The sequence below is a fragment of the Zalophus californianus genome, chromosome 13 (genome assembly GCF_009762305.2).
Source record: "Zalophus californianus isolate mZalCal1 chromosome 13, mZalCal1.pri.v2, whole genome shotgun sequence".
Taxonomy (NCBI): domain Eukaryota; kingdom Metazoa; phylum Chordata; class Mammalia; order Carnivora; family Otariidae; genus Zalophus; species Zalophus californianus.
This window is the reverse complement of record NC_045607.1, coordinates 83,976,689-84,001,569: the sequence shown is the minus strand read 5'-3', so window position 1 is coordinate 84,001,569 and position 24,881 is coordinate 83,976,689. Positions and strand designations below refer to the sequence as shown.

The 24,881-nt window shown below is 44.0% G+C and overlaps 1 protein-coding gene across 9 annotated transcripts in view; it reads left to right on the top strand.

Moving 5' to 3' along the window:
• The window catches only part of PIP5K1B (phosphatidylinositol-4-phosphate 5-kinase type 1 beta), a 295,362-nt gene that overhangs the window by 155,793 nt on the left and 114,688 nt on the right, over window positions 1–24,881 (top strand). For all 9 annotated transcript variants that reach the window (XM_027615116.1, XM_027615109.2, XM_027615110.2 and 6 more), the window contains 2 exons: window positions 2,449–2,579; window positions 16,267–16,384. In XM_027615116.1, coding sequence (XP_027470917.1) covers window positions 2,449–2,579; window positions 16,267–16,384 — 249 coding nt within the window. The remainder of the gene's footprint in view (window positions 1–2,448; window positions 2,580–16,266; window positions 16,385–24,881) is intronic.

The window sequence follows — 24,881 nt, the reverse complement described above, 5'->3', positions numbered from 1 at the left end:
TTTTTAAGACCATTGTTTTAGAGTAGTTGTAGGTTAACAGAAACATTGAGAAGGTACAGAGGTTTTCCAAATACTCCCTGCCCCCCACACGTGCATGGCCTCCCCATTGTCACCATCCCCCACCAGAGTGGTGCATTTGCTACAGTTGATGAACTTGCATTGACACATCATGGTTTCCATTATGGTTCACTCTTTTTTTTTTTTTTTTTTTTTAAGATTTTTATTTATTCGACAGAGAGAAAGACAGCCAGAGAGGGAACACAAGCAGGGGGAGCGGGCAGAGGGAGAAGCAGGCTTCCTGCCGAGCAGGGAGCCCGATGCGGGGCTCGATCCCAGGACCCTGGGATCATGACCTGAGCCGCAGGCAGATGCTTAACGACTGAGCCGCCCAGGCGCCCCCCATTATGGTTTACTCTTGATGTTGGGTGTTCTGTGGGTTTAGACAAATGTATAATGACGTGTATCCATCATTACAGTGTCATACAGAATATTTTCCCTGCCTGAAAACCCTCTGTGCATACCCTTTCTTCCCCCAGCCCCTGGCAGCCAGGGTTTTTTTTTTTTTTTTTTTACTGTCTCCGTGGTTTTGCCTTCATTCTGTTTTAACAAGTATCCCAGAGATTCTCATGCTTTCTCAAAGTTTGAAAATACCAGATATACACTCCTACTACTTTGACCACCTTCTGTTGCCAGGGGTCGGGGAGGAGGGTAGTCAACAGAAAATTGGGTACTCCATCTGTTGGAGAGGTGTTCGAGCCCAAGGAGTAGTAGATGACTGAATTAAGTAGAAATACAGACAGTTCCAGAAAGCAGTCAGTGGTGCGGACGGGGAGGGACAAGCACTTTGAGAGCACATGACTCTGTTGATAGGTCTAGAACAGAATGCTTCGGGGTGTTGGGTCCTCTGGAAAGTGCTGATGTCGTATCTTGTGCCATACTGCTCTGAGTGATGGATAGGAGAAGGAATGCCTTTGGAATTTTTATGCGAGGTTAAAATGCACAAAATCCATTGCAGCCTTCAGAAGTCAGAGCTCTTGGTACAAAAGGTCACTAATGCCAATTGGTGGCATTGCAGAGCTCAGAGAGGGAGAATTAAAATAGCAAACTTTTTGTTTTTGAAGCACTAGTTGCACTGGGGGCTTGAGTGCTAAGTCTTTTGCCATCCTGCTGCCCTGGGATCTTAAGTAAAGAGCATGGGGATAAAGAAAAACAAGCCATTTTTCTGCCTCCTGGAGGGAGGAGGGTAGGGAGTTGTCCTCAGATGAGGGGTGATGTAATATTTGCAGTGGGGTGAGGAAGCCACCAAATGATGACTCCATAGGGAGAGGGGTTGTTTCCATTTGTGTAGTGGAAGTGGCTGGTCAGTACTGATTGATCATGACCTCAAGTTTGATCCTTGATCCTCGGATTTCCTTAAATATGGAGATAATCCATTCTAAAGGCTTCAAAACTGTCTCCGTGCGTAAGACTCTCAGACCTTTTAAACCTGTTTGCATGCTGTTCCATGATCACAGACAAAGGACCTGCAGAACCAAGCTAATGTTGTGCAACCTTTCCACCCCACCCCCAAGACCAGGGACCTCTCCCACAGTGCGGTCATCCTTGCTCACCCAAGATTGAACCCCAAACAAACCACCTCTAGCGTGGGGCTAGATCCCAAATAATCATTTGTTGACTTTGCCTGAAATGACCACACTTCACAACCATTATGAAGAATGCCTTCTAATTTTCCTAAATGGAGTTATTCTGCTATTTCTCCTATTATGTTGGTTAAAACTGTGCACACACACACGCATACACACATGTATGTATATGTATGTATATACATTATTCCCTAATTTAATATTATGTGAATTTAATTATGGAATGATACTGGGAAAGTGGTAAATTGGAAATATTGGTATTCTTGTGCTATGTGCTACACAGATCAGTGTAGGCAATTTTGCTGATGGATCCATGGCCACACCAATAAGCCATTTCCAAATTAAATTTTATTCACAGACTCAGATTACTTTTTGCTCTCTCATTTCTTACAAAGATACCCTACTCTTCGTGACCCATCGGTGTGTTCTAGAGCTTCATATTTTTAAAAAACATGACTGTAGCATTTCTCTTTTGGTAGAAATTAAACTGTTATGTAATTGAAAGTGTCCTACCAAATTTCTAAGTTCTTTCTAAAAGGAAGGTGGAGATTTGGGAATGTAATTTGACCTTAGAAATATTTGTAGGAAACATTACCATAAAAATAATTTCATATCAGGAAGGGTCCTTAATATTCGGAATTAGACTTACCATCGAAAGGAGGATCCTATGGTCTTTCCAAACCCAGCTTCACGTTGCTTAGGGACAAGAAAGAACATCTGACTTCACTCTCCTACTTTTGCTGCTTGTGACCCTGAATGAGACCTTGACCGTGGAAGTTAACCCTGACCCTTGTTTTGTTTGCAGACTGCATCATCTGCTATCAAAGGTGCTATTCAACTGGGAATAGGATACACAGTGGGGAATCTCACTTCCAAGCCCGATAGAGATGTCCTCATGCAAGACTTTTATGTAGTGGAAAGCGTGTTCCTGCCAAGGTAAGAACATTTCCGTTTGTGAGGATGTCCATGCTAAAGAACCTGCCTGGTGGCATCTTCACGTTGAAGACTTGCCTACCAGCGCACGTGTACGTGTCCACGCTGGACCTTTAGCCGGCGCAGAAGCTGTGCCGATGATGGTTTTCTTCTGCTGCCTCAAGTGTCTTGCATTTTTCTCTATGGAGATGGGAAGTAGGTGCTGTCCTGTGGGCCACTTGTAATTAGTTACGATAATGCCTGGAAGATCGCGTGAAGACAGACTCTGAGAATCAGCAGGAAGGAGTGCAGTAGTCACGGAGTAATGTCTGCATGGGTTCACACAAAGAGGGCATTTTGGAAGCAGCAGCTGGTGCCAGGTCATTGCCTCTTCCCCCAGTTTCAAAGACGGGTTGGGGGCCCACAGTTGAGCCTCGTATCTGAGCTCAGTCATGTAGCTCTTCCTTTGTGTTGACTTTGACTTAGCTTTCCTCCAGAGAATTTAGGAGAACCCTGCGATTTTGACACCATATTTGCAAAAACACCCCAGTTAACCATACATGTCACCTCCAGCTTTATCATATTTTGGGGGAAGATCAATTCAATAAATAAATCTGAGGCGCATGGTGGTGGTGGTTGAGCAGCAGGGTGAATGCCTTCAATCCCACAGAACTGTATACTTACACATGGCTTAAATCGTAGCCTTACGTTACGTATTCTTTACCAAAATAAATAAATTAAAAATTTTAAAGCCTAGCGCTTAGTATAGGAAGATGAGTAATCATGATTAAATTGGAAACGTCACTGCTACTGACAGGATTTTTCAAAGAAAATTGGTCTAGCAAATATAAATATAGATACTTGATTTGGGGGCTTAGGGCAATTATTTTGTCTTTGGGGCAATGAGGATTGACTTGTAAAGCATGTTGATATTTTAAAATAAGTGTTTCTCTCCCAAATACGCCCCTTTTGTTATCAGTTATTACTGGGCTTGGGTTAAAATGGCTGGGGTGAGCCTTGGAGCCTCGGGATCTGCATTACATTATTTTTTTTTTAAAGTCTTCAGGGAAGTGATACTTGTGTATATCTCCATGTGCAGGTGTCAACTGTCTGGAAATCAAACCGGTAGGTGATGAACCCAGACAGCCTAGTTTTGGTTTAAATGCTCTTTGTTGAAGAACACAGACTATCAGAACTTTTGAAGTTTGCTTCCCTAGGGTCCTTAGCAGGCCCCAGAACTAGTTTCCAGACAGAAGATGGACAGCCCAAGGCCTAAGATGTAATCCTGTTTACTCATGACACTGCTGATCTTTCTATAGTTGGAGATTGTCCTGTGTGGTTTTATTTTTTTTTAAGATTTTATTTATTTATTTGAGCGAGAGAGTGAGAGAGAGCATGAACAGAGGGAGGGGCAGAGGAAGAGGGAGAAGCAGGCTCCCCACTGAACAGGGAACCCGACGCGGGACTCGATCCCAGGACCCCGGGATCATGACCTGAGCCCAAGTCAGGTGCTTCACTGACTGAGCCACCCAGGCGCCCCTGTGTGTTTGTTTTTAACACTCTGTTTATCATTCCCAGAAAGTATGTATTAACTACATTTTTTTCCTCTAGAAAATCAGGATGTCATGAGTTCATCTGAATCTTTTGGAATGATCTGTTTGGTTCATAATTGCTGTAAATGTGCTTGTGAGATGTTCTGGCTCTCATGGTCTTCTAGAACCTCTACCCACACATTTCAACCAGATTTTTTTTTTAATTTGGCTACGAAGAACAAGAGTAATGAAGGTCTTTTGTGGGAGGATAGTCGGCGGTGAGTTCAGGGAGCTGAGAGCAGTTACAGCTGCAGATGGGTGAATAAAGAAGAGCAAGGTGCTCCATCCCCACTGGTCTCTTCTACCCAGAGTGTCTGATCAACAGAGCCAACTATGGATGGGCCCCAGGGAAATCATGGCCCAAACGCGTAGTCCACAGACCTGCAGCATCAGCATCACCTGGAACTTGTTAAAAATGCGTATTCTTGGGCTCCACCCCAGATCAACTGAATCGGGAACTTTGGGGAGGAGACTGAAAAATCTGTTGAACAATCCCTCCGGGTGATTCTAAGCACATAGTTAAGAACCACTGAGCTAGCACATTACTTCCCATGTTACAGAGATAATCTTTCTAGTAGATACCAAATTTTGTTCTTGAAGTTATTACATGATTTTTGCAACTAATAAGACTCCAAATGACTCTTAAGTTAATACCTAACATTTCAAAATTATATCCATTTGGCAACTAAATTAAACACGACACTGTGAGATACCTTACAACAAGGAGCGTGTAAGTAGGTCTTCATAGGCACATAGGCACTTTCTCGGCGCCATGAATCCTTTTGTTCAGGGATGATTTATTAAAAGTATACTGCATCTTTCCGATTAAGCCAACATGAGGTCTTTTTTTCACCTTTTCCTTCAGGAGTAGGAAAGCCAACATTGTCCATGCCTAGAATTTGTGTCTTTTTTTTTTTTTTTAAGATTTTATTTATTTGAGAGAGAACACAAGTGGGGGTGGGGCGGGGGTAGGGGCAGAGGGAGAGGGAGAAGCAGACTCCCCGCTGATCAGGGAGCCTGATATGGGGCTCGATCCCAGGACCCCGAGATCATGACCCGAGCTGAAGGCAGATGCTTAACTGAGCCAGCCAGGCACCCCTAGAATTTGTGTCTTTGACCTTCACTCTCTATGCCAGGATAGCAGCACCAGCCCCTGCCTGGCAGACAAGTCACTGGGGGGAGGAAGACCTAGCTAGCTGACCCTCTTTAGAAGAACCCACTGTCACATTTTAAATATATCATTTTTTATATCTTATTTAAATTCAATTAATTAACATGTAGTGTATTACTAGTTTCAGAGGTAGAGGTCAGTGATTCATCAGTTGCATATAACATCCAGTGCTCATCACATCACGTGCCCTCCTTAATGCCCATCACCCAGTTACCCCATCCCCACATCCACCTCCCCTCCAGCGACCCTCAGTTTGTTCCCTAGAGTTAAGAGTCTCTTGGGGTTTGTCTCCCTCTCTGATTGAAATATATCATTTTAAAGTATGTATCGCTTTTCAAGGTCAATATGACATGAAGCATTTGATTCAGTCAAGAATTTCTTCTAGCAAATACTGTATTGTTTGTTTAACATATGTACTCTGGATGTATTTACATGAGCACAGAAGACACTGATATGGGTCTTGCCTCAGTTTCCTTAGCCGAACTGTTTCTTCATTAGTTTAGCAAAGGAATTGGGCCCAGCATTTCTCAGCGGAGGTGCTACTGGCTGTTGCGGATAAGACAATTCTTTGTGCAAGACTGCACATTTCAGGATAGTTGTCACCCCCAGGCCATGCCAGTAATAACTCCTTGTTACTCTCGCAATCAGAATGCTCCCACAAAGTGATGAGCAAATTCAGTATCTTGACCATGGTGATGGTTTCATGGATATAGACACGTGTGAAAATTAACAGACTGTACTTTTATCGTATGTCCGTGACACCTCAGTAAAGCTGCCAGAAAAAGTTCCCGCCCTACCCGCCTGTACTTCTCCACCTGCCTGGAGTAGGGGGGAGGTGGGCAGGCCTGTCCCTGGTTGTGAGCAGCTGAGCGGTCTGAAAGGTCTAATGGTTCTAAAATGTGAAGAACCTATCTGGGTCATAGAGAAAACTAATAGCTTAGGGCGCCTTGACATGTTCTAATTCACTACCATTGTGAAGCTGCAGGATCTGTTTCCCTTAGCAACGAAATGCTTTGTGTTAGTCAGTTAGTTATTTAATTTACTTATTTAAAAGTGGCCCGGCGTCATTTTTAGATATTACGTATTTATTCTCCAGATGATTTCATTTTGGAGGTGGAAAAGCCTCTGGACTTGAGATTTGAAGGATGGTATAAAATCCCTTTGAACAATCTGATTCCATGATCTTCCAAAAATCAAAGTAGATGAGTGAGAGTACAGTGACCGTATCTTCATCTTTTGACCCGATTCCCTGCTGCACTCAGAAACTCAAAGTTGTCGATACATTTTCATGTGTAAATGAGATGAGGAAGAAACGGGATGTTTTATGTTTTGCCTTGTAAACACGAACCTGAGGTGGCAAAAGGAGGGAAAATTTATGAGTACCAACTATGAACCACCTATAGTTTTGATAGAATATTTATGTAGCATATAGTATTAAATTATTGTTTTTACTTTTCACCTTTCCTGAAAAAATCCATTTTGCATGGAAGTAGCTAAGGCCCTGAGGCAGTAAGTGGCTTGACCCAAACCAATAAGTGGTCGAGGCAGGATTTGAATTCAGGGTCAGCTGGCTCCAGAGTTTTGGTTTTTCCTTACACTGTGGCAGTAAAGCACAGTAACAGGATTTCTCCTTTTTTGAATCCGAAAAAGGATCCAGCTTTTACCTCAGAATTATCAACCTGAAGCTGTCTCGCCAGCCCCTTGACAAGCAGCGTTAATATTTTCCTCTGCTCCCCTTCAGAAGACACCATCACTGCCTTCCCTGCGGGGGGAAATATGGCTTGAAAGCTGGCAGTAAAAATTTATATATCTTTCCACATTCAAGAATAATCATCTACCTAAAGAATTTATAAAAGTCTTCTGCATCTTAATCTCTTCACATACAAAATGGAGTTCAGTTTGCTGTAAGGTTCATCACAGAACACGGATTGTCAACAGGTTTGATGTCTGCACATTTGGGGATTTATATGAGTGGCCAAGGGATACCCTCGTTGGGCAGAGAATTACACGGAACTACCGTAAGGGTGAGACAGTTTTCTAAATGGCAAGCAAACATATTGGTCAACGGTTCATACGAGCATTGCCAGATTTCCATGCTGAATGTTATTTTTGGTTTTGCTAGATTAGCCACACATACCTGCTTTTCAAGTCCTGCTGACATAAACTCGTCCAAAACCTATCTGTATACACCATGGGTCAGTGTACTATAGCCCACGGGACCAATCTGCCTCCCTGCCCCTTTTTGTTAATAAAGTTTTATTGGAACACAGCCATATCCACTCATTTACATATCGTCTGTGGCCTCTTTCTCACCACAACAGTAGAACTCTGAGTAGTTGCAGTAGAGACTGAAAGGATTGCCATCCCCAGTCGGTACAGGCATTCTGTACCACGTCTTATGGAGATGTGGGCAGCACATGAAGCTGCCAGAAAAGTCCTCCCTGCTCTAAAGAGGAGATGTAGCCTTTGCCAGACAAGCCAAATAGTGTGATGTCCCTTCAAGTCAAAGCTCTTTAAATATTTGTTCAACATTTATGTAGTGGGGATGGGGAGAAACTGATTTCCTCTTAATAAAAGGTACATACCTCTTCCTTTAGTTCAAAGTAAGAGGCTTCTTGCACATACTGAGCATTACATAACATTTTAACTTATTTGAAATTGCCTTCCAAACACAATTTCCCTCGATGGGGCCCACTTCTTGGGAGGTTTAGCATTTAAATAGCCAGTGATACCACGTGTTTCTGGTGACAGCCCACAATGCATTATTTGGCTTTGAACTTTAAGCTGCTTTCAGCTACTGATTTTTTTTAATTTAATTTTATTATGTTAGTCACCATACATTCCATCATTAGTTTTTGATGTAGGGTTCCATGATTCATTGTTTGCATATAACACCCAGTGCTCCATGCAGTACGTGCCCTACTTAGTACCCATCACTGGGCTAACCCATCCCCCCACCCCTCTCCCCTCTAGAACCCTCAGTTTGTTTCTTGGAGTCCATAGTCTCTCATGGTTCATCTCCCCTTCCCATCTCCCCCCCTTCATTTTTCCCTTCCTTCTCCTAATGTCCTCCATGCTATTCTCATGTTCCACTAATAAGTGAAACCATATGATAATTGACTTTCTCTGCTTGACTTATTGCACTCAGCTACTGATTTCTAAGGACTGGCTATCGGCTGGCTCACCTCAAAAGATAGTGCGGTCTTGCATTGCACAAGGCAGCACACATGTCTCTCTGCCGGAAGTACTCGGCAGGAGGGTGACGCCAGCAGGGACTGTGTCTTTGGCTTGGCTTTGCTTTGTTCTCCCATTGAAGAGCACTATCTAATTTGGCAAGAGAGGGGACTGATGGCTATTTCACTGGTTAAATCCAGAGTCATAAGGGACTCCACTTGCCTGAATTGGCAGAGGAAGTAACACCGAAGTCTGCTTCTACAGACCCTGACTTACAAAGGTCCAGTTTGAAGAGTAGGTGCCACTATTTTTTTGTTATTTATGGTTTTGATAGATGGAGTCCCTTGTCCAAGCATATTGCCGCTCAAATCCTGCTTGTCTCTCTAGCACCATCTGCACATGAAGACAAAGCACCCGTCATTTAGCCTGCTGTTTGTGGTCATGCTTGCGGAGATGATGAATTTCATGTTTCAGCTTGGCTGGGCTAAGGGATGCCTCATGGCTGATAAAACAGTATTTTTGAGGGTGTTTGTGATGATTTCTCCAAAGGAAGTTTGCATTTGAATTAAGACCTGGACCCAAGATCACCTCACCAATTTGTTGGAGGCATCATCCAATCTGTTGAGGGCCTGTGTGGAACCCAAAGGTAGAGGGAGGGCAAATTGGCTCCCAGCTTGAACTGGACAGGCATCTACTCCTGCCCTCAGACATTAGCGCTCCTAGCTTCTGGGCCTGTCAACTCGGACTGGGACTTACACCATTGGCTGCCCTGGTTCTCAGACCTTTAAGTGTGAGCTGGAACTAACTGCAAGCTTTCCTGGGTCTCTAGCTTACAGAGGGCAGATCGCGGGATTTCTCACCCTCAATAATCACGTGAATGTGTCTGTCACCCAGGAGTTGCTGACCCGGTCCTTTTGCCAACAGGCCCCAAACCCATTACTGACAGTTCCAGTTTGCCATCAGTGAATTTACCAAATACAAAATGCTGCCTTGAAAACATCAAAGCTCTGGTTCTTTGCTTCAAAACTGGACCCCTTATGTGCCTTGGAGATGCTAAAATACTCTTACCTTCCTACTTAGCACCAAGTCTCTCCTTCCAGTGCCACCAAAAATAGCACTGGGTTATCAGGCTGTGAAACCACAAAGCTAAGGTGTTCACGGTACACGCAAATGAGAATGCTTCTGTGGGTAATCAAGCTTTTCTAAGTAGAATTCTGCCCACCTGACCTTGCAGGGGGAGGTCCTGCTGGAGAAGAGCTGGTGTATGTGGGCAGGGGGTACCCCGAAGCCTATGGCTGAATCCTGAAAAGGAAGACTGGCCTAGGAACATCAAGTTTAAGTTAAGGCATACCTGTCCGCTTAGGACTTTTCCACTGGTCTGGTGTGAATCTAATCTACCGATCTTGTTGGTTCCTGACCAGCCATGACCTTCTCCCTGGACTTTGATTTTTTATCTGCTAAAGGGGAAATGCCAGGTGGTAGCTAAATGCTTCCTGCAAGCTTCAGTGGTATGTAATTCTAAACCTCCATTGTCATGAAGAAACACACAGCTTTAAATTAAAGGGGCACCTGGGTGGCTCAGTGGGTTAAGCGTCTGCCTTCGGCTCGGGTCATGATCCCGGGGTCCTGGGATTGAGCCCCACATCGGGCTCCCTGCTCCACGGGGAGACCCTCTCCCTCTGCCTGCTGCTCTCCCTGCTTGTGCTCTCTCTATCTCTCTGTCAAATAAATAAATAAATAAAATCTTTAAAAAAAAATTTAAATTTAAGATGAGCAGTGGCTTTGGCCTTAACAGTGGAACTCTCCTCAGAAGAGGTGAATATCAGAAGGTTAGAGACTGGTCCGTGATCGAACTGCTTTTTGGTGAAACAAGGGAAAAAAGAACAAGATAAAGTACTGTTGTTTATTCAGAGTTTTTCCTTCCTTTTATGGAGTTAACATACCCCTTCTTTTTATAATTTGATAAGTACAGTACTTTGATTTTGCATAATTGTTTAGGTTCTTACTTAACAAAATAAGGTTGAAAATCCCACATTGACCTCCAAATTTTTATTATTGAAATTTGACCAGCTTATGGGATCCGAACATCTAGAACCGTGGCTCAAAACCTCACAGCTGGAATTTCCAAGACCTCGATTTTATGCCAAGACAGAAAAATTTTCTTCCCCCCCACCCCACAACCACTACCTAAATGCACTGAAGGAGCATAATATAAATCTTACGCTGTGAAGAGGTCATTTTTGCCGAGTAAGTGTAGATGCTGGGTGCAGTCTCCGGATGGATACCACCCAGACGCAGGTGAGGACAGCCTGCAGGAGGCTCTGCTGGGACTCTTCACTGACCAGGGGACCCCTGTTCATTGCACCCGTGTTTAACCACATTAGCTAAGCATTTCGTGCATGCGCCATAGGGTCTCTGTGCTGGATGTCTGTAGGCCAGCCCCCATACCCACACCCAACAGGTCTGCCAGAGCATGACCTCTGAAAACTGGGGGTTGGTGTCTCCCGGCTGAGCTGCCCTGTAACTGGACAAACTCCGGTACCCGTTGATCCACATTTCCTTTAATAGAACTTCATTCACGTCCAGCTCGCATTTGCTATTCACTAGAGCACCTTAACACACAGAAGCAAACGTTTCTGCCAGGAAACTGAGCTTGCAGAGCTCTCTGGGGGGGTATGTGTGTGGGAGGTTATAGCTTTTCACCCTAAACCTTTCAAAAATATGTTGTGAATGGTAATACTTAGAAGGGTTTATCCTCACACTGCTTTTCAAAGGAACACTAAGAAAAGTGCTTTTCATCCTTGTGCCTTTTTACCCAGTGTCCAACTCCAGTGATCACTGTTGCTAGTGGTCTGTTAACCCTTTAAGGATTTTTTAGTTAAATACATGCACCACCAATTTTTTTTTTCTTTTTGTATATAAATGGTGGATGCCACACACAGTATTCAGCCTCTTGATTCCTTCACTTAATTTATCCTGGAGATCCTCCATGTCACTGTGTAATAAATCTCCTCATTTTTTAATAGCTGCATAGTATTCCAGTGTGTGGTTGAACCATAATTAATCTGACCTACCTCTTCAGAAACAGATGAAACTAGTTTGCTTCCAACCCTCTGTCCTTACAAACCGTGCTAGAATGAATAACCAGGTACACATATGTTGTTTTGTACATACGCTAGTTTGTGTGTGGGATAAATTACAGGCATGCATTTGCTGGGTCATAGAGTTCTATACATTTGTAATTTTGAAAGAAGTTGTGAAAATGTCCTCCATAAAAAAATAGCAACTTACTTTCCACTAATAATGTTTCAGGGTGCCAATTTCCCTTGAGCTTTATCACAATTTTGGATTTTTGCCTATCTCCTAGGTAGTATAGTCTCGGTGACACTTAATTTGCGTTTATTATATTATAAATGAGCTTGAACATCTTTTCATACATTTCACTTATTTATATCTCCATTTCTGTGAAGTGCCTGATCATATCTTTGGCTCTTTTTTTTTTCCCTAATTAACTTTTTGGTCTTTGACTTTGCTGTTTATGGGAGCTCTTTATATTGGGAGATCAGCCCTTTGTGATACGAGTTGCAGATATTTCCCATTTTGTCATTTCTTTGATTTTTTTTTTTTTTAACTACCTGGTCAACTCATTCTTCATTCAAATCTGGGTTGTTTGCCATCATCATACAGCCTCGATCATCCAAACGTATTCAGGGCTCCCCAAATGCTAAGCGCACAGCCACCCACATTTCTGTTCACTGTGATGTTGCCTTTCTAGAGGCTCTGTACCAGGGCTCAGGAAAGACAGCTTGTAAACGGCAGAGACAGGACTTGGACCCAGGCCTCCCTGGGTCATAGCATCACCACCACCACCCTGGCTATTCAGTATAATTTGAGAGAATGCAAACTGGTCTTCTATTAATCAAAGGAAAGTAAAACTCGTAAGATAAAATCTACTAGGAGAGAAACAAATGAAGAGTGGTGATATATTATGACCCACTACTTGGGAATGTTCCCCTCCATCCATGCAAATAGAGAGGTTCAAGATGGTGTAATGTCAGCAAATAATTATGAGTTAATATATGTGAATTTTGCCATGAAGAAGTTTTTACTCTGTGTGATGCCCGTGTTGAGTATAACGTTCACCCCTTTTCCATGTTCTCCATGTATGCAAATATGTTATTAACTGTCCCCCATAGGTAAGCCTGCCTCACAGTTGACCCTCACCGTTGACCCACTCTCTGTATCTCATGGTGGCCCAAAACTAGCTAGATTTTTTTTTTCGTTTTTAGTGATTTGGCAGATTTTTCCACCAGCTGTCAGAGTGGATACCTACAGAAATAAATGTTCCCGGGCGCCTGGGTGGCTCAGTTGGTTAAGCAACTGCCTTCGGCTCAGGTCATGATCCTGGAGTCCCGGGATCGAGTCCCACATCGGGCTCCCTGCTCAGCAGGGAGTCTGCTTCTCCCTCTGACCCTCCCCCCTCTCATGTGCTTTCTCTCTCATTCTCTCTCTCTCTCAAATAAATAAATAAAATCTTTAAAAAAAAAAAAAAAAAAAGAAATGTTCCCTTTCTCATCCCAGAGATGTTCTGTGTGTATGTGTGTGTGGGCACGTGTCTCTGCTCTCCAGGGAAACCTCACACTGTCCTTTTTACACCATGACTGAATGAACCACAGGGAGATGCGAATCCAAGGGAAGCTTGTAATTGATGGTGGTTTTAGGGCAAGGTGAGCAGCCCATGAAGCTCAGAGTAACCACAAGTAAAAATAATAATAAATACTCTATCCTCAGTGATAGAGTCTTGGGCCCCCAACTGCATAAGAATAAGCCATTTAAAGAAAAACTCCAGGGTCACCTGGGTGGCTCAGTCAGTTATGAGACTGACACGCTGCCTACTGCGCTAAGGAGGCCCTTGGCTCAGTCAGTTAAACATCTGACTCTTGGTTTTGGCTCAGGTCATGATCTCAGGGTCATGAGATCGGGCCCGGTGTTGGGCTCCATGCTCAGCAAGGAGTCTGCTTGAGACTCTCTCCCTCCGCCTCCCCTCCCAACCCCCATGCACGCTTGCACTGTCTCCCTCAAATAAATAAATCTTTTTTTTAAAGATTTATTTATTTATTTATTTATTTATTTATTTATTTGAGAGAGAGAGAGAATGAGAGGCAGAGAGCACGAGAGGGAAGAGGGTCAGAGGGCGAAGCAAACTCCCTGCTGAGCAGGGAGCCCGATGTGGGACTCGATCCCGGGACTCCAGGATCATGACCTGAGCCGAAGGCAGGTGCTTAACCAACTGAGCCACCCAGGTGCCCCAATAAATAAATCTTTAAAAAAATTTTTTTTCCTTTCTAAAAAAGAAGAAAAAAACTCCAAGGAAGTAATGAATGTTGAACATTGAAGGTAATGTAATGAGCTCTAGTGGAATCAGTTACTTTGCATGAGCTGGAAAGGGGAGAAGAGAATGGAAGAAATAAGAAGTCAGCAACACTCTTAGCCCACTGAAAGCAGTCTGCTTCAGAATCCAAGGCATCGTGCTTACTTGGACTTGCTTGCAAGGGTGAGGAAGGATGTTGGAAGCCACTTTGAGCCTTTGTGATTTTACCCCTTATTTCTGCATAGCCCACATTTTCAAGTGACTTGATGGCGTATGAGTTCCAGAATTAATCCTCTTGACAATTCCCGGAGGACCTGTACCTGAGTATGTGTCCCCTTACAAATCTCAGAGAAGGAAGAAATGTTCAGATGTAACGCCTGGGCCGCACACATGTATTATGAGTATTCAACTCTACTGGCTTTGGGTAATGGGAACTAGTCAAATGAGCAGGTGATTTGGAACCATTCCACACACTGAGCTGACACAGAGGTGGCTGCTCCTGTCCTGGGAAGTCCTGGTTCCTGCGCCACTCCCCTAAAGGGCAAGCCTCGCCTCTAAAGATAAGATGTATTATCTGCGGTTGGTCCCTAACAGCGCAAGCCAACTTTTCGTGCTGGGAGTCCCCAGAAGAAGCCATCACCTGTGACTCTGCAGGAGGAAGATCTGGCTGCAGTGGATATATTGAACAGATAATCTCCTAAATAGTCCTCAAGGATGATTTTTTTTTTATTGTGATTTTTTTAAATAATTTTTAAATTCCAGTGTAATTAACATACAGTGTTCTGTTGATTTCAAGTGTACAATATAGTGATTCAGTAATTCTGTACATTACTCAGTGCTCATCGTGCTAAGTGTACCCTTCATCCCCATCACTTGTTTTCCCCATCCCCCCACTCACCTCCCCCTCCCCCCCGCCCCATAACCATCTGTTTGTTGTCTCTAGTAGAGTCTGTTTCTTGGTTTGTCTTTTTTCTTTGTTTTGTTTCTTAAATTCCACATGTAAGTGAAATCATATGATATTTGTCTTTCTCTGACTTACATCACTTAGCATTATACTCTCTAGGTCTATTCATTGTTGTTGCAAATGGCAAGATTTCATTCTTTTTATGGCTGAGTAATATTCCATTGTATAGAGAGAGAGACTAGTGATTTTTTTGCCTTACCTCTTGACTTTTGAACCTAAGCTTCATGTAAGAGTCAAGTTTACTGTTTTAGCATTATCTTGAAAACTCGTCCTTTCACTCAGAAAATACTTACTATCAATGATGTGCCAGGTACTGATACAAAAATTCAAGTGCCCTGAACAAACTTCAGTTGTAGTAGATTCCAAGAGTTTGTTGCTTGCTGAAAGCCTTTTCATTTACACATTGTTATTTGTATCCACAAAAATCAGACCCAGACAAAGTTGCATAGAGCCTTGATGTCCCACTTAGAATGTGGCGAAAAGAGATCTTGAACCTCTCTATAAAATTGTATTCATCTACTGCATTGTTTTTACTTCTCACAGTGAAAACTTTTAGTACAGGTAGATTAGGTGGCTTGTCGGATGTCCCGTGAAATGTATTATAGTTGTAGTCAAAGAATAAAATGAATAATAAACATCAAAATTCAGGCTAGTAGATGCCTCTAAGGAAGAAGAGGATTTATGATCAATAAAAAGTACAGAAGGCAATTCAACTATATAGATAATATCTTATTTCTTAAGCAGCATTTCGCTTCATGAGTATTCTCTGGTTTATTTCTTCATGCCTTTTATGTATCATAAATATTGCACAAAAATTTTCAGAGATGAACTCAGAAGAAGGAAAAAAATAATGGTGTATCTGGGAATGGAAATATGGTTTTAAAGTCCCTAAAATATTTAAGGTCTCTTTTCCTATAAATATGGATGTAAGAAAGAGTTCGGATTCAGGACTCATCTCTTTGCAGTGTGATGATTTTGTTAGTGACATATTTTTAAAAGTATTTCACTTACTCCTAGTTTAAAATGTGTATCCAATATTCGTGGCCAAACCAAAAAAAAAAAAAAAAATGCATTTTTCAAATTGTTCCATGTACTAAGGCCTGGATCTTATACCTAGAGCAATACGATTGTGGTTTCACTGGGGAAGATGGAAAAAATCACAGGCACGGGGGATGATGAAGAGTGTTCACGCTAAAGACACACTGTGACTGGTAGGGAACGGCTACTTGGCGTGGCCCCCACTGAGTTAGCATCTGGTTTTTCCCTGATGGCCATTGCCCTTTGTGACATGAGCTTAGAGGGACCCACAATCAGGCTATGTTTTTCTAGCAGGGAAATTGGCCCAGGACCAGTAGAGCTAGTATTTGAAGTCAAAATTGTCTTTGCTAATGCTCTCTCTCTCTCTCTCTCTCGCCTTTTTTTTTTTTTTTTAACTGCAGCGAAGGGAGCAATCTGACCCCAGCACATCATTACCCAGACTTCAGATTTAAGACCTATGCTCCACTAGCATTCCGATATTTCAGAGAACTTTTTGGTATCAAGCCTGATGATTACTTGGTAAGAACCTGTAATTTTCCTTCCTTCTCCAGAAACCTGTGATATAAACATTTGTCTCATAGCAACAGTGACAAGTGGCTTGTGTCTCTTGTTTTATAAAGCTCTGGAGCATAGTCAAAGGTCCGAGTTTCATAATGATGATAAATTTAGCTTCAGGAAATGTGATTTGACTCTGCCGCGTTTACTAATAGCTACAAAATCTGCTGTGGTAATTGATATTTAAATAATTGTGGGATTCGTTGCTACTTCAGATCATTATTCTAACAGATATATTATAATTAGTTCTAAATACTCCTGTGAATTTTGCTGATTGGATTCTCTTTGAAAGCCTTCGTATTTTAATTGCCTTATTTATACCATTCGTCTCAAACCTGCCTTGGCCCACAGCCATTTTCACCTTGACCTACAACTTGAATACCATTTCAAAGATGCTAGGTAGTTTTGTTCTGAACATCTCTTGATGCAAGCTCTTTCTAAACGTGTTTTTATTTGGTGCAAGGGCCTATATGATCCTCAGGCTTGTCTTTTGGCACACAGCAGGTATGAACACAGCAGGCTTTTTGTGAGGTAGTCTGATGTGACCTCAGATGGTTACCTTATTCCTGTCCGAGGATTCCTGTTCTTTTGTTTCAAGCAGAAAATGGTTTATTTCATAACTTGATCACTGTTAACACCCTGGGGCTCTTCAAAATTGGTTTTCAAGAAGCTGTAGGAAGGATGCCATCAAATATTTATTGTTCACCCCATTCTGAATGATCTTAATAAGACTTGAGCCAGATCCTGGAATAAAGCTTTTCAGAGGAAATATAGCAACATTTATCCCTTGGAACAAAGAGTATTTAATTTTAGAATTCGGGTAAGATGTACTTGATAAAATTCAAAGCTGATTCTATTCTGCGCATGCACGACCCTCTTTTTTTTTTTTTAAGTTTTTTTAACTCCAGTTAACATACAGTGTTGTATGAGTTTCAGATGTACAATATAGTGAATCAGTTTCAGACATTACCCGGTGCTCATCACAACAGGTGCACTCCTTAATCCCCATCACCTATTACTCCAATCCCCCCACCCCTTGCCCTCTGGTACAACCCTCTTCTTTAGTTGGGCCCTGAGAAACTCCTATGACTTCTGCCCGATGAGATGATACCAGCTCCTCAAGGCACATTAACAAGTCTTCACAGCAGTAGCAACTGAGTGGAAAGTCCCTGGGCGTCCTGCTGTCCTTAAATGTGTTCCTCCAAGTAGCTGTCTGCCTTATCACGCCCCTCTCACTGAGATGTCAGATGTCTCTACCCAGCACTACCAACCTCGCCTCACCAGCTACGCCAGAGCACAAAGCCACACATCTGGGGGAGTGGACGTGGGTGGGTGTGGGTATGTACTAGAGAAGATTCTTTGGTTTCTGACCATGCTATAATTATTGAGCGTCACTGTCATTCAGGAAACGTGTTTGGGGAACTCAGTGGGGTCTTGATATTGTCTTATGGAAAACAAGATTGTGCTCTCCTCTCCTGCCATGCATTGGAAGTCTGGATTCTCCTTCTGAAATTTCCTTGAGCTTCTGCTAGCCAAGGAGATGCCGCATACGTGCGCTTCATAGCACAGATCCAGTCACTCGATGACATGTCTGCCTGTCTACCCTTCACCCTTCGCCCTCCTGTGGTCATTGAGCTGCAGGCTGGGAAGCCCATTCTTGCATCATTCTGGCTCACAAAATTGCTTTCTTGGGGGAAGGTCTTTTCCTGATCAACAACACACATGGCTTGCACAGTTTCCTAATGAGACTTTAAACTGGCAGAGTTACTTTTGTTATGAGGTTGTAGAGTATTTACAAAGGAGCACAGGAGACTAAGCTGATGGCTTCTCAGAGCAAAAGTCTTTCTTCATGTAGCTGGCAAAAGGTAAATTAATTGATCAGGTACTTTGAACACTTGTTGTAATGAAAATACTTGGCTACTAATTATAGGGAGATTAAAAAATTACAAGTCATGATACTCAGAGAACTTAGAATACAACTGGAAAGATGATTTGTTTGTATGGGAGAATCCCCAACTCTACCAGGCAGTAAGTAGACTGCAGTGCAACAGTAAATATCCAAGGATTTCAGAGGAGGGGGCGGTGGGGAGGTGTCTCTTTCTCTCCGTTACACCAAGGATGAGGAGGGCTGCTTATGGGTGTGAAATGGTTTAGCTGTGTTGTAAACATTAGAAGGGATTTGAGTAGGTGGAGAAGAAGGGAAGCATATTCAGGGGTGGGGAGGTGGTGTTAGGACCGTAGACCAGAGACGCAAATGCATTACCTGCACTTGGGATGGACCAAGATGGCAGGAGTGGAGGTTTGGATCATGAAGTTAGACAGGGCCAGATTATGCAAATAAACAGGGTTTTTTTTTAATTATAGGAGACTGGTGAAATTTAAAGAGCGACTATATATTTGATGATGTTGAGGAATTAAGTTTTTGATGGGATGATGGTATTATGTTTTGAAAGAGGAGTCTTGGGCTTTTTGAGACACACACTGAAGTATCTATGGGTGAAGTGATGGGATGTCTGGGATTTGCTTGGAAAGAATCTGAGGGAGGCAGGCAGAGGAGCGATGGGGTATAGTAGAAACAAGGTTGGCCGCGAGGTGATCATTGTGGAAGCTGGGAGAGAGACATACGGATGTTAATTACACAATTCTCTTTACTTTTATGTAGGTTTGAAATTTTCCATAATGAAAACTTGGAGGGGGTGGGGGAGAAAAAGACAGGAACAGGCAGGTCAGAGTGCTTTTGTTTGATTCCGTTTTCTTACCTCCCCGTAACTGGACCCATCTCTGGGACCTGCAAAAAACAAAGGCCCTCTAGCTGAACATGGCTGCCTAGTCCTTAATGGTTATGGCCACCTACCTACCCTGCACTGAGACACCCACTGGGGACACCTCCAGCCCAGAACTAGAAGTTCACCTCCAAACCACTCAATCTGAAAACTCCAGCCAGTGATCTGAAGTGTGGTAGATGAGGAAGGGGTTTTTTACCTGATATGACATGCTTCCCAGAACGAGGTAAACCTTCAGACGTTTTAGCCCAACGATTCATTGTGGATGAGCAGTCTAAAGCTAGCGGCGGAGAGGTACCCAAGGTTACCCACGTTGTGGGCACAGACCAGAACAGGGATCCTGCAGCCCTCCCCCCATGTGCTTTTCCATTTACCAGCTGGTCTCCCAGCCCACGGAGTCTCAGACCTCTCATGAGATATGATCTCACCCTAACACTCCCTCAGCCATCAAACTGTGAGGTATCCATTCTGAAGCATCTAGCCAAAGGAGTCAAAACACCTCCAACAAAGCATTTTTTGGAAGAGTTAATCCCAAATAAAGCACAGGAGAATCAAAGAAGACCTCCCTTAAAAACCTGCGTGAAGGAGGGCGCCTGGGTGGCTCAGTCTTTAAGCGTCTGCCTTCGGCTCAGGTCATGATCCCAGGGTCCTGGGATCGAGTCCCACATCGGGCTCCCTGCTCAGCGGGAAGCCTGCTTCTCCCTCTCCCACCCCCCCTGCTTGTGTTCCCGCTCTCACTGTCTCTCTCTGTCAAATAAATAAATAAAATCTTTAAAAAAAAAAAAAAAAAAACCTGTGTGAAGGAAAAAAAGTACCATCCAAAGCACGAAGTACATACTGGCATCTGCTAAATGGGCTCGTCAAACCCTTATATGTGAAGATCTACTGATATAAAAGGGGGAGAAGGTAATGTTATATGGTGATTGGTAACTCTCCAGATAGGTTTAATATTGGATCTCCATGATACGCGTGCATTTCTACTTAGTCTTGTGCTCTTGCATCTGGATTTGAGCCTGAATTATTCTGTTTACGTTCTCAGTACCGTGAAGGTTCACCATGTGCCTGCTGATAACAGGTTTTGTGTTGGAACATGCATAATGTGCATTGTGAGACCGCACACCCAAGTGCTTGTATGTGCACAGCATGGCAGCAAGACTGCACCTCCTTCCTTATTTGTTCCAAAATAAACGCCTCCCAAGGGAAGGCCAAGGGCCCCCCAGAGCATTTTCCCCCATCTCTGCTTGGGCAGCAAGCCTTTGGCTTGATTTTCTTCTCCCCCAGGTGCCCGAGTGTTCCAGAATCCAGGGTGGTGATTTACATGATGTCCTTCCAGACTCACCGGCACCAGTAGAGAGCGGGGTGAATATTTAACACTATCAGGGGGGAAGAAATGGCAGGAAGAATGATCTCCACCACGCTGAGCAAGTTTACATTGTTAATTTGCCTTGGCTGGACCCAGCTGGGTTGTACTTTGTGGCCTTTCCAGTGGGGATCGTCAGGCGGCCCTGCAGGAAATCGAAGGGAGAGAATGGATGCATTGGAACAGCTCGCACAAAAGAAAGGACCTGCAGGAAAGTGCAGAAAACGCAGGCGTCCACGTGGGGCCTTGTGGGTCAAGGCTAATTAAAATGTTCCCACCTCTCCTCTTTATTTGCTCGTCCATGGCCACACTGCAGAGAAGGTTGCTTACACAGAGCATGGTAACCAAGTTCTAGGGTGAGAAACCGCAGACTTACAGGTGCTAACGGTGAGGTTCCCGGTCAGCATCATCATGCCAGTGGGCTGCACACTGATGCTCTGGGGGTGTGACCCCCACCAGGTTGTTAGGAAGTGTCAAAACAATTTCTTTTTCCATGCATATTAATTTATGAATTACCTAATATAGGACTGTTTGACAAGTAACCCATGAAATACTTCCCATATAATGTCACTGCTTATAGAAGAATTTGAGACTTTAATTGGAAACAGATGTGCAGGTCTGAATCCAGTTTTCTGTAGACAGCTCTTCCTGAATCACCCCCTAATTTCTCTATTTGCAGCCTCTAATTTCTGCATTCTGTGTTGTCATTGGACTTCTGCAATGTCGACTTCTATCCGTAAGAGGGTTCTGTGCCAGGAATTTAAAACCCATAAAACAAAGAATCAGAATTCCTAAAGAGAGTGCGGGGTCTGCCTTCACTCTTTGTAAGAGCTTAGGGTCGTCACCTTTGTTTTCAGGTGTCTCAAATTCGTGATTATGCAAAAGAGGCATCGTTCTTTGTGACTCACTAGGAATGTCATAGTGTATCTTTGGGTAGCGCTCTGGTCGTTGGCGTTGGGCTGAAACCCTCTGTGCGTGCTGAGGCACGGCCAACTTTTTTGCACCTGCAAGGTGTCCACCCTGCTCCTCTACATACGGTGACGCAGTAAGAACTAGGAACAGCAGTAACCAAGTGGTCCCTTTTGCCAGGGTTTTGAAAGCATCCACTTTAAAAACTTCCAGCTGCTTTCATGTAGATATTATTAGCTTTGTTTTAGAGATGAAGGTTCCTTGGACCTGGGATGCCAAAGTACTTACTCCAGGTCACGGAAGCAGCCACTGATAGAGTCATGATTTTTAATAATAGGTGGTTCCAGGGGTGCCTGGGTGGTGCAGTGGGTTAAGTGTCTGACTCCTGATTTCAGCTCAGGTCATGATGTCAGGGTCCTGGGATCAAGCCCCACATCGGGCTCTGCGCTCAGCACGGAGTCTGCTTGAGTTTCTCTCTCTCCCTCTGCCCCTCCCCCACTCATGCTCTCCCTCTCTCTCTCTCTGGTCAAATAAATCTTTAAAAAAAAAAAAAAAAGGTTATTCCAGGTCCCATGCCCATCCCGCTGTGATGAGCTTTCCACACGGATCCTGCATCCACAGCAAGGAAAGCACCCTCTGCTTCCGCGGGGCTTTTATGGCATTCTGTGTGCAGTCTTTGGGCTGTTTTTGTTTTCCTTCCTAATCTCTAAGTCACCCATAATGGCAGAGGCTCTCACACTGCTCAGCACGAAAGCATCAGGAAGCAAGCCTGGAGGAAAGAGAAGTGGAAAACGGAAGTGGCCATGGCTTTCAGCAAGGCGGCACACACTTGCTTCTTTCTTTTCTTAGAGAATTTTGGTTCCCTTGTCCATGTGCTGCCAAAGCAAGATAATTTAAAGTCGACATCTAGAGACTGCCTTTTAATTGTTTTTCTCCCAGTTTCTTTCTCCCTTCTCCTTCTTCCCCCACCTCCTACTCCCCTCCTTTCAGATTCCTCTGTGATGGGGACTTAACTCTTCAGAAGCCCAGCTACAAAAGCATTGGGCCATGTTCTGGATGTTTCCATCTTTAGGACACAATTCGCTAACTCCCCTCGGGCTGGTCTGATCTCACATGCTGGGTCCTGAGCTTTTCCTCTGCTCTCAGTGGTCAGTGGTTTCTCTGGTCAGTAGTGGGGATTGTTAGTTGATAAACACTGAGCGCCATAACCCCAAATTTGACTTCCCTGCTGAGGGTTTTTTTGGGGGGGGAGGGGGCATTTCTGGTGAGATTTATAGCCCTTCACTTGGTGGCATTCAGCCATTTGTTCGACAAAAATTTATTTAGTGCCTGCCGTGTGCAAGGCACAGATCCTGCACCGTATCACTGCCTACGAGCCAAGTGGTTGGTACCCTCACAGAGTCCTACGGTCTGCTGGGGACTCGGAATAAGAAACAGGCATTTGCAGTATTTTGTGGTAACTTCCGTGATGAGAACATCCAGTGCCAGGAAGCAGACGATCTAGACTCCCAGGGTCGGGAAGAATTTTCCAGATTAAGTTCCATCCAGCAAACACTGAAAGCCAAAGTCACATAACACTTTCCTCGCTGTGCCCCGTGTCTCTTCCTTGTGTCCCCCAAACGTGGTTTCTCGGCACGGTAGACAGGAGTGGTCTCTGCTCCAGACCTTCCTCTGGCGTTCAGCTCCCCAGAGAAAAGGTCAACCGTCTGCTGCCCCATGTGGTCTGGCCCACCCGCTCTTCTGGCTTCATTCTTTCAGCTCTCCTGACTCTCTCTGCCCCAGCCACTGGCCTCCTGGCTGTGCCTTGAACTCCGCAGGTCTGAAGCCCTTTGCATTTGCCCTCCCCTCCCCCTGACACACCCTTCCCCCAGACAACCACGAGCCTCTGCTCAAATACCCCCTTCCCAGAGAGGCTTCCAGTGGCCAGCGCTACTTAAAATTCATGGCAAATCAGCTGTCAGTCCCTGCTGGTCCTCCGACCCCTTTCCATGCCCCATCTTCTCCATAGCACTTCTCATGTTCCGATGTAGAGTTTCTGTACTTGCACTTGCCTACTGCCTGTTTTCTCCTGCTAGGGTCCAAGCTTCATGCGCACCTGGGCCATTACAGATGCTCAGTAGAGGTTTTCTTAATGTTAAATGAGCACACAAATGAGGAGTAGCCAGCCTGGTGAGGGCAGAAGAGAGGTGGGTTTGGGTAGAGGAAGATGCAGAATCCCAGTCGTTGAGAGTCTGTGGCACATTTGAGAAAAGGAGAAGTAGCTGTCAGTGACTAGAGCTAGATTTTAAGGAGGGAAGTGATAAAGGAGAAGGCTGGAGAGTAGAGCTGGGCCACTCATGGCCGTGACAGCACTTGTAGGAAATCTGGGTGTTACCTTCTAACCAGACAGTAGGAAGCACTGAAAGATGTGAAGGCATGGGAAGATGTGATCAGATTTGCATTTTAGAAAGATCTCCGATTTCCTGGTGGAAAATGCATGAGAGATGTCAAGAGTAGAGGGCGCCTGGGTGGCTCAGTTGGTTAAGCGACTTCCTTCGGCTCAGGTCGTGATCCTGGAGTCCCGGGATCGAGTCCCGCATCGGGCGCCCTGCTCAGCAGGGAGTCTGCTTCTCCCTCTGACCCTCCCACCTCTCATGCTCTCTCTCTGTCTCATTCTCTCTCTCAAATAAATAAATAAAATCTTTAAAAAATTTTTTTAAAAATTAAAGAAGTCAAGAGTGGATAGTTGAGGCAAGGTGGAGTCTCCCATAGTAATGAAGGCATAATGTGAAACCCCTAAACTTAGGGTATAAGCAAAAGAGAGGGCATGAAGGTAGCAGATACAATCGATAGTCTGGATATGAAAGGTGAGGAAATGGAAGGCATCAAGGATGATGCCCGAGTTTCTGGTTTGGGAACAAAATGAGTAAGAGGGAGAAGATAGAGATTGGGGGAGGGGCAGGTGATCTAGAGTCACCATGTATGGTTGTGCAGGGTGTGCACTGCCCAAGAATACCTAGCTAAGCTGAAAGAGTAGAGACTGGAATTCAGCCCTTCTCATCAGCCTTGTATCTGACCCAGAGCTACATCTGCCGGAAGAAAGAGACATCTCTTTCTAGGGAGGTACTACAGAAGCATCATATGGGCTAACCATAGCCCAGAGAGGAATTTGATTTTGAAGTTGGTACACATGAAGTGCTTGTGATATAACCAGATAGAAATATCTATTAAAAAGTTAGGCATACAGGTCTGGAGCCTTTGACAGTGATCTGGGCTGGAGCTACCACAGCTGTTAATAGTCATCTCCTTATGGAAACCATGCATGGATGACATCTTTTGGGAAAGTAAATAGAAGAGAATGGGTGTTGGTGTTCACATGACAAATACACAGTGCGAGTCATACCTTCAGTTGTTATGGACACTTTCTGGA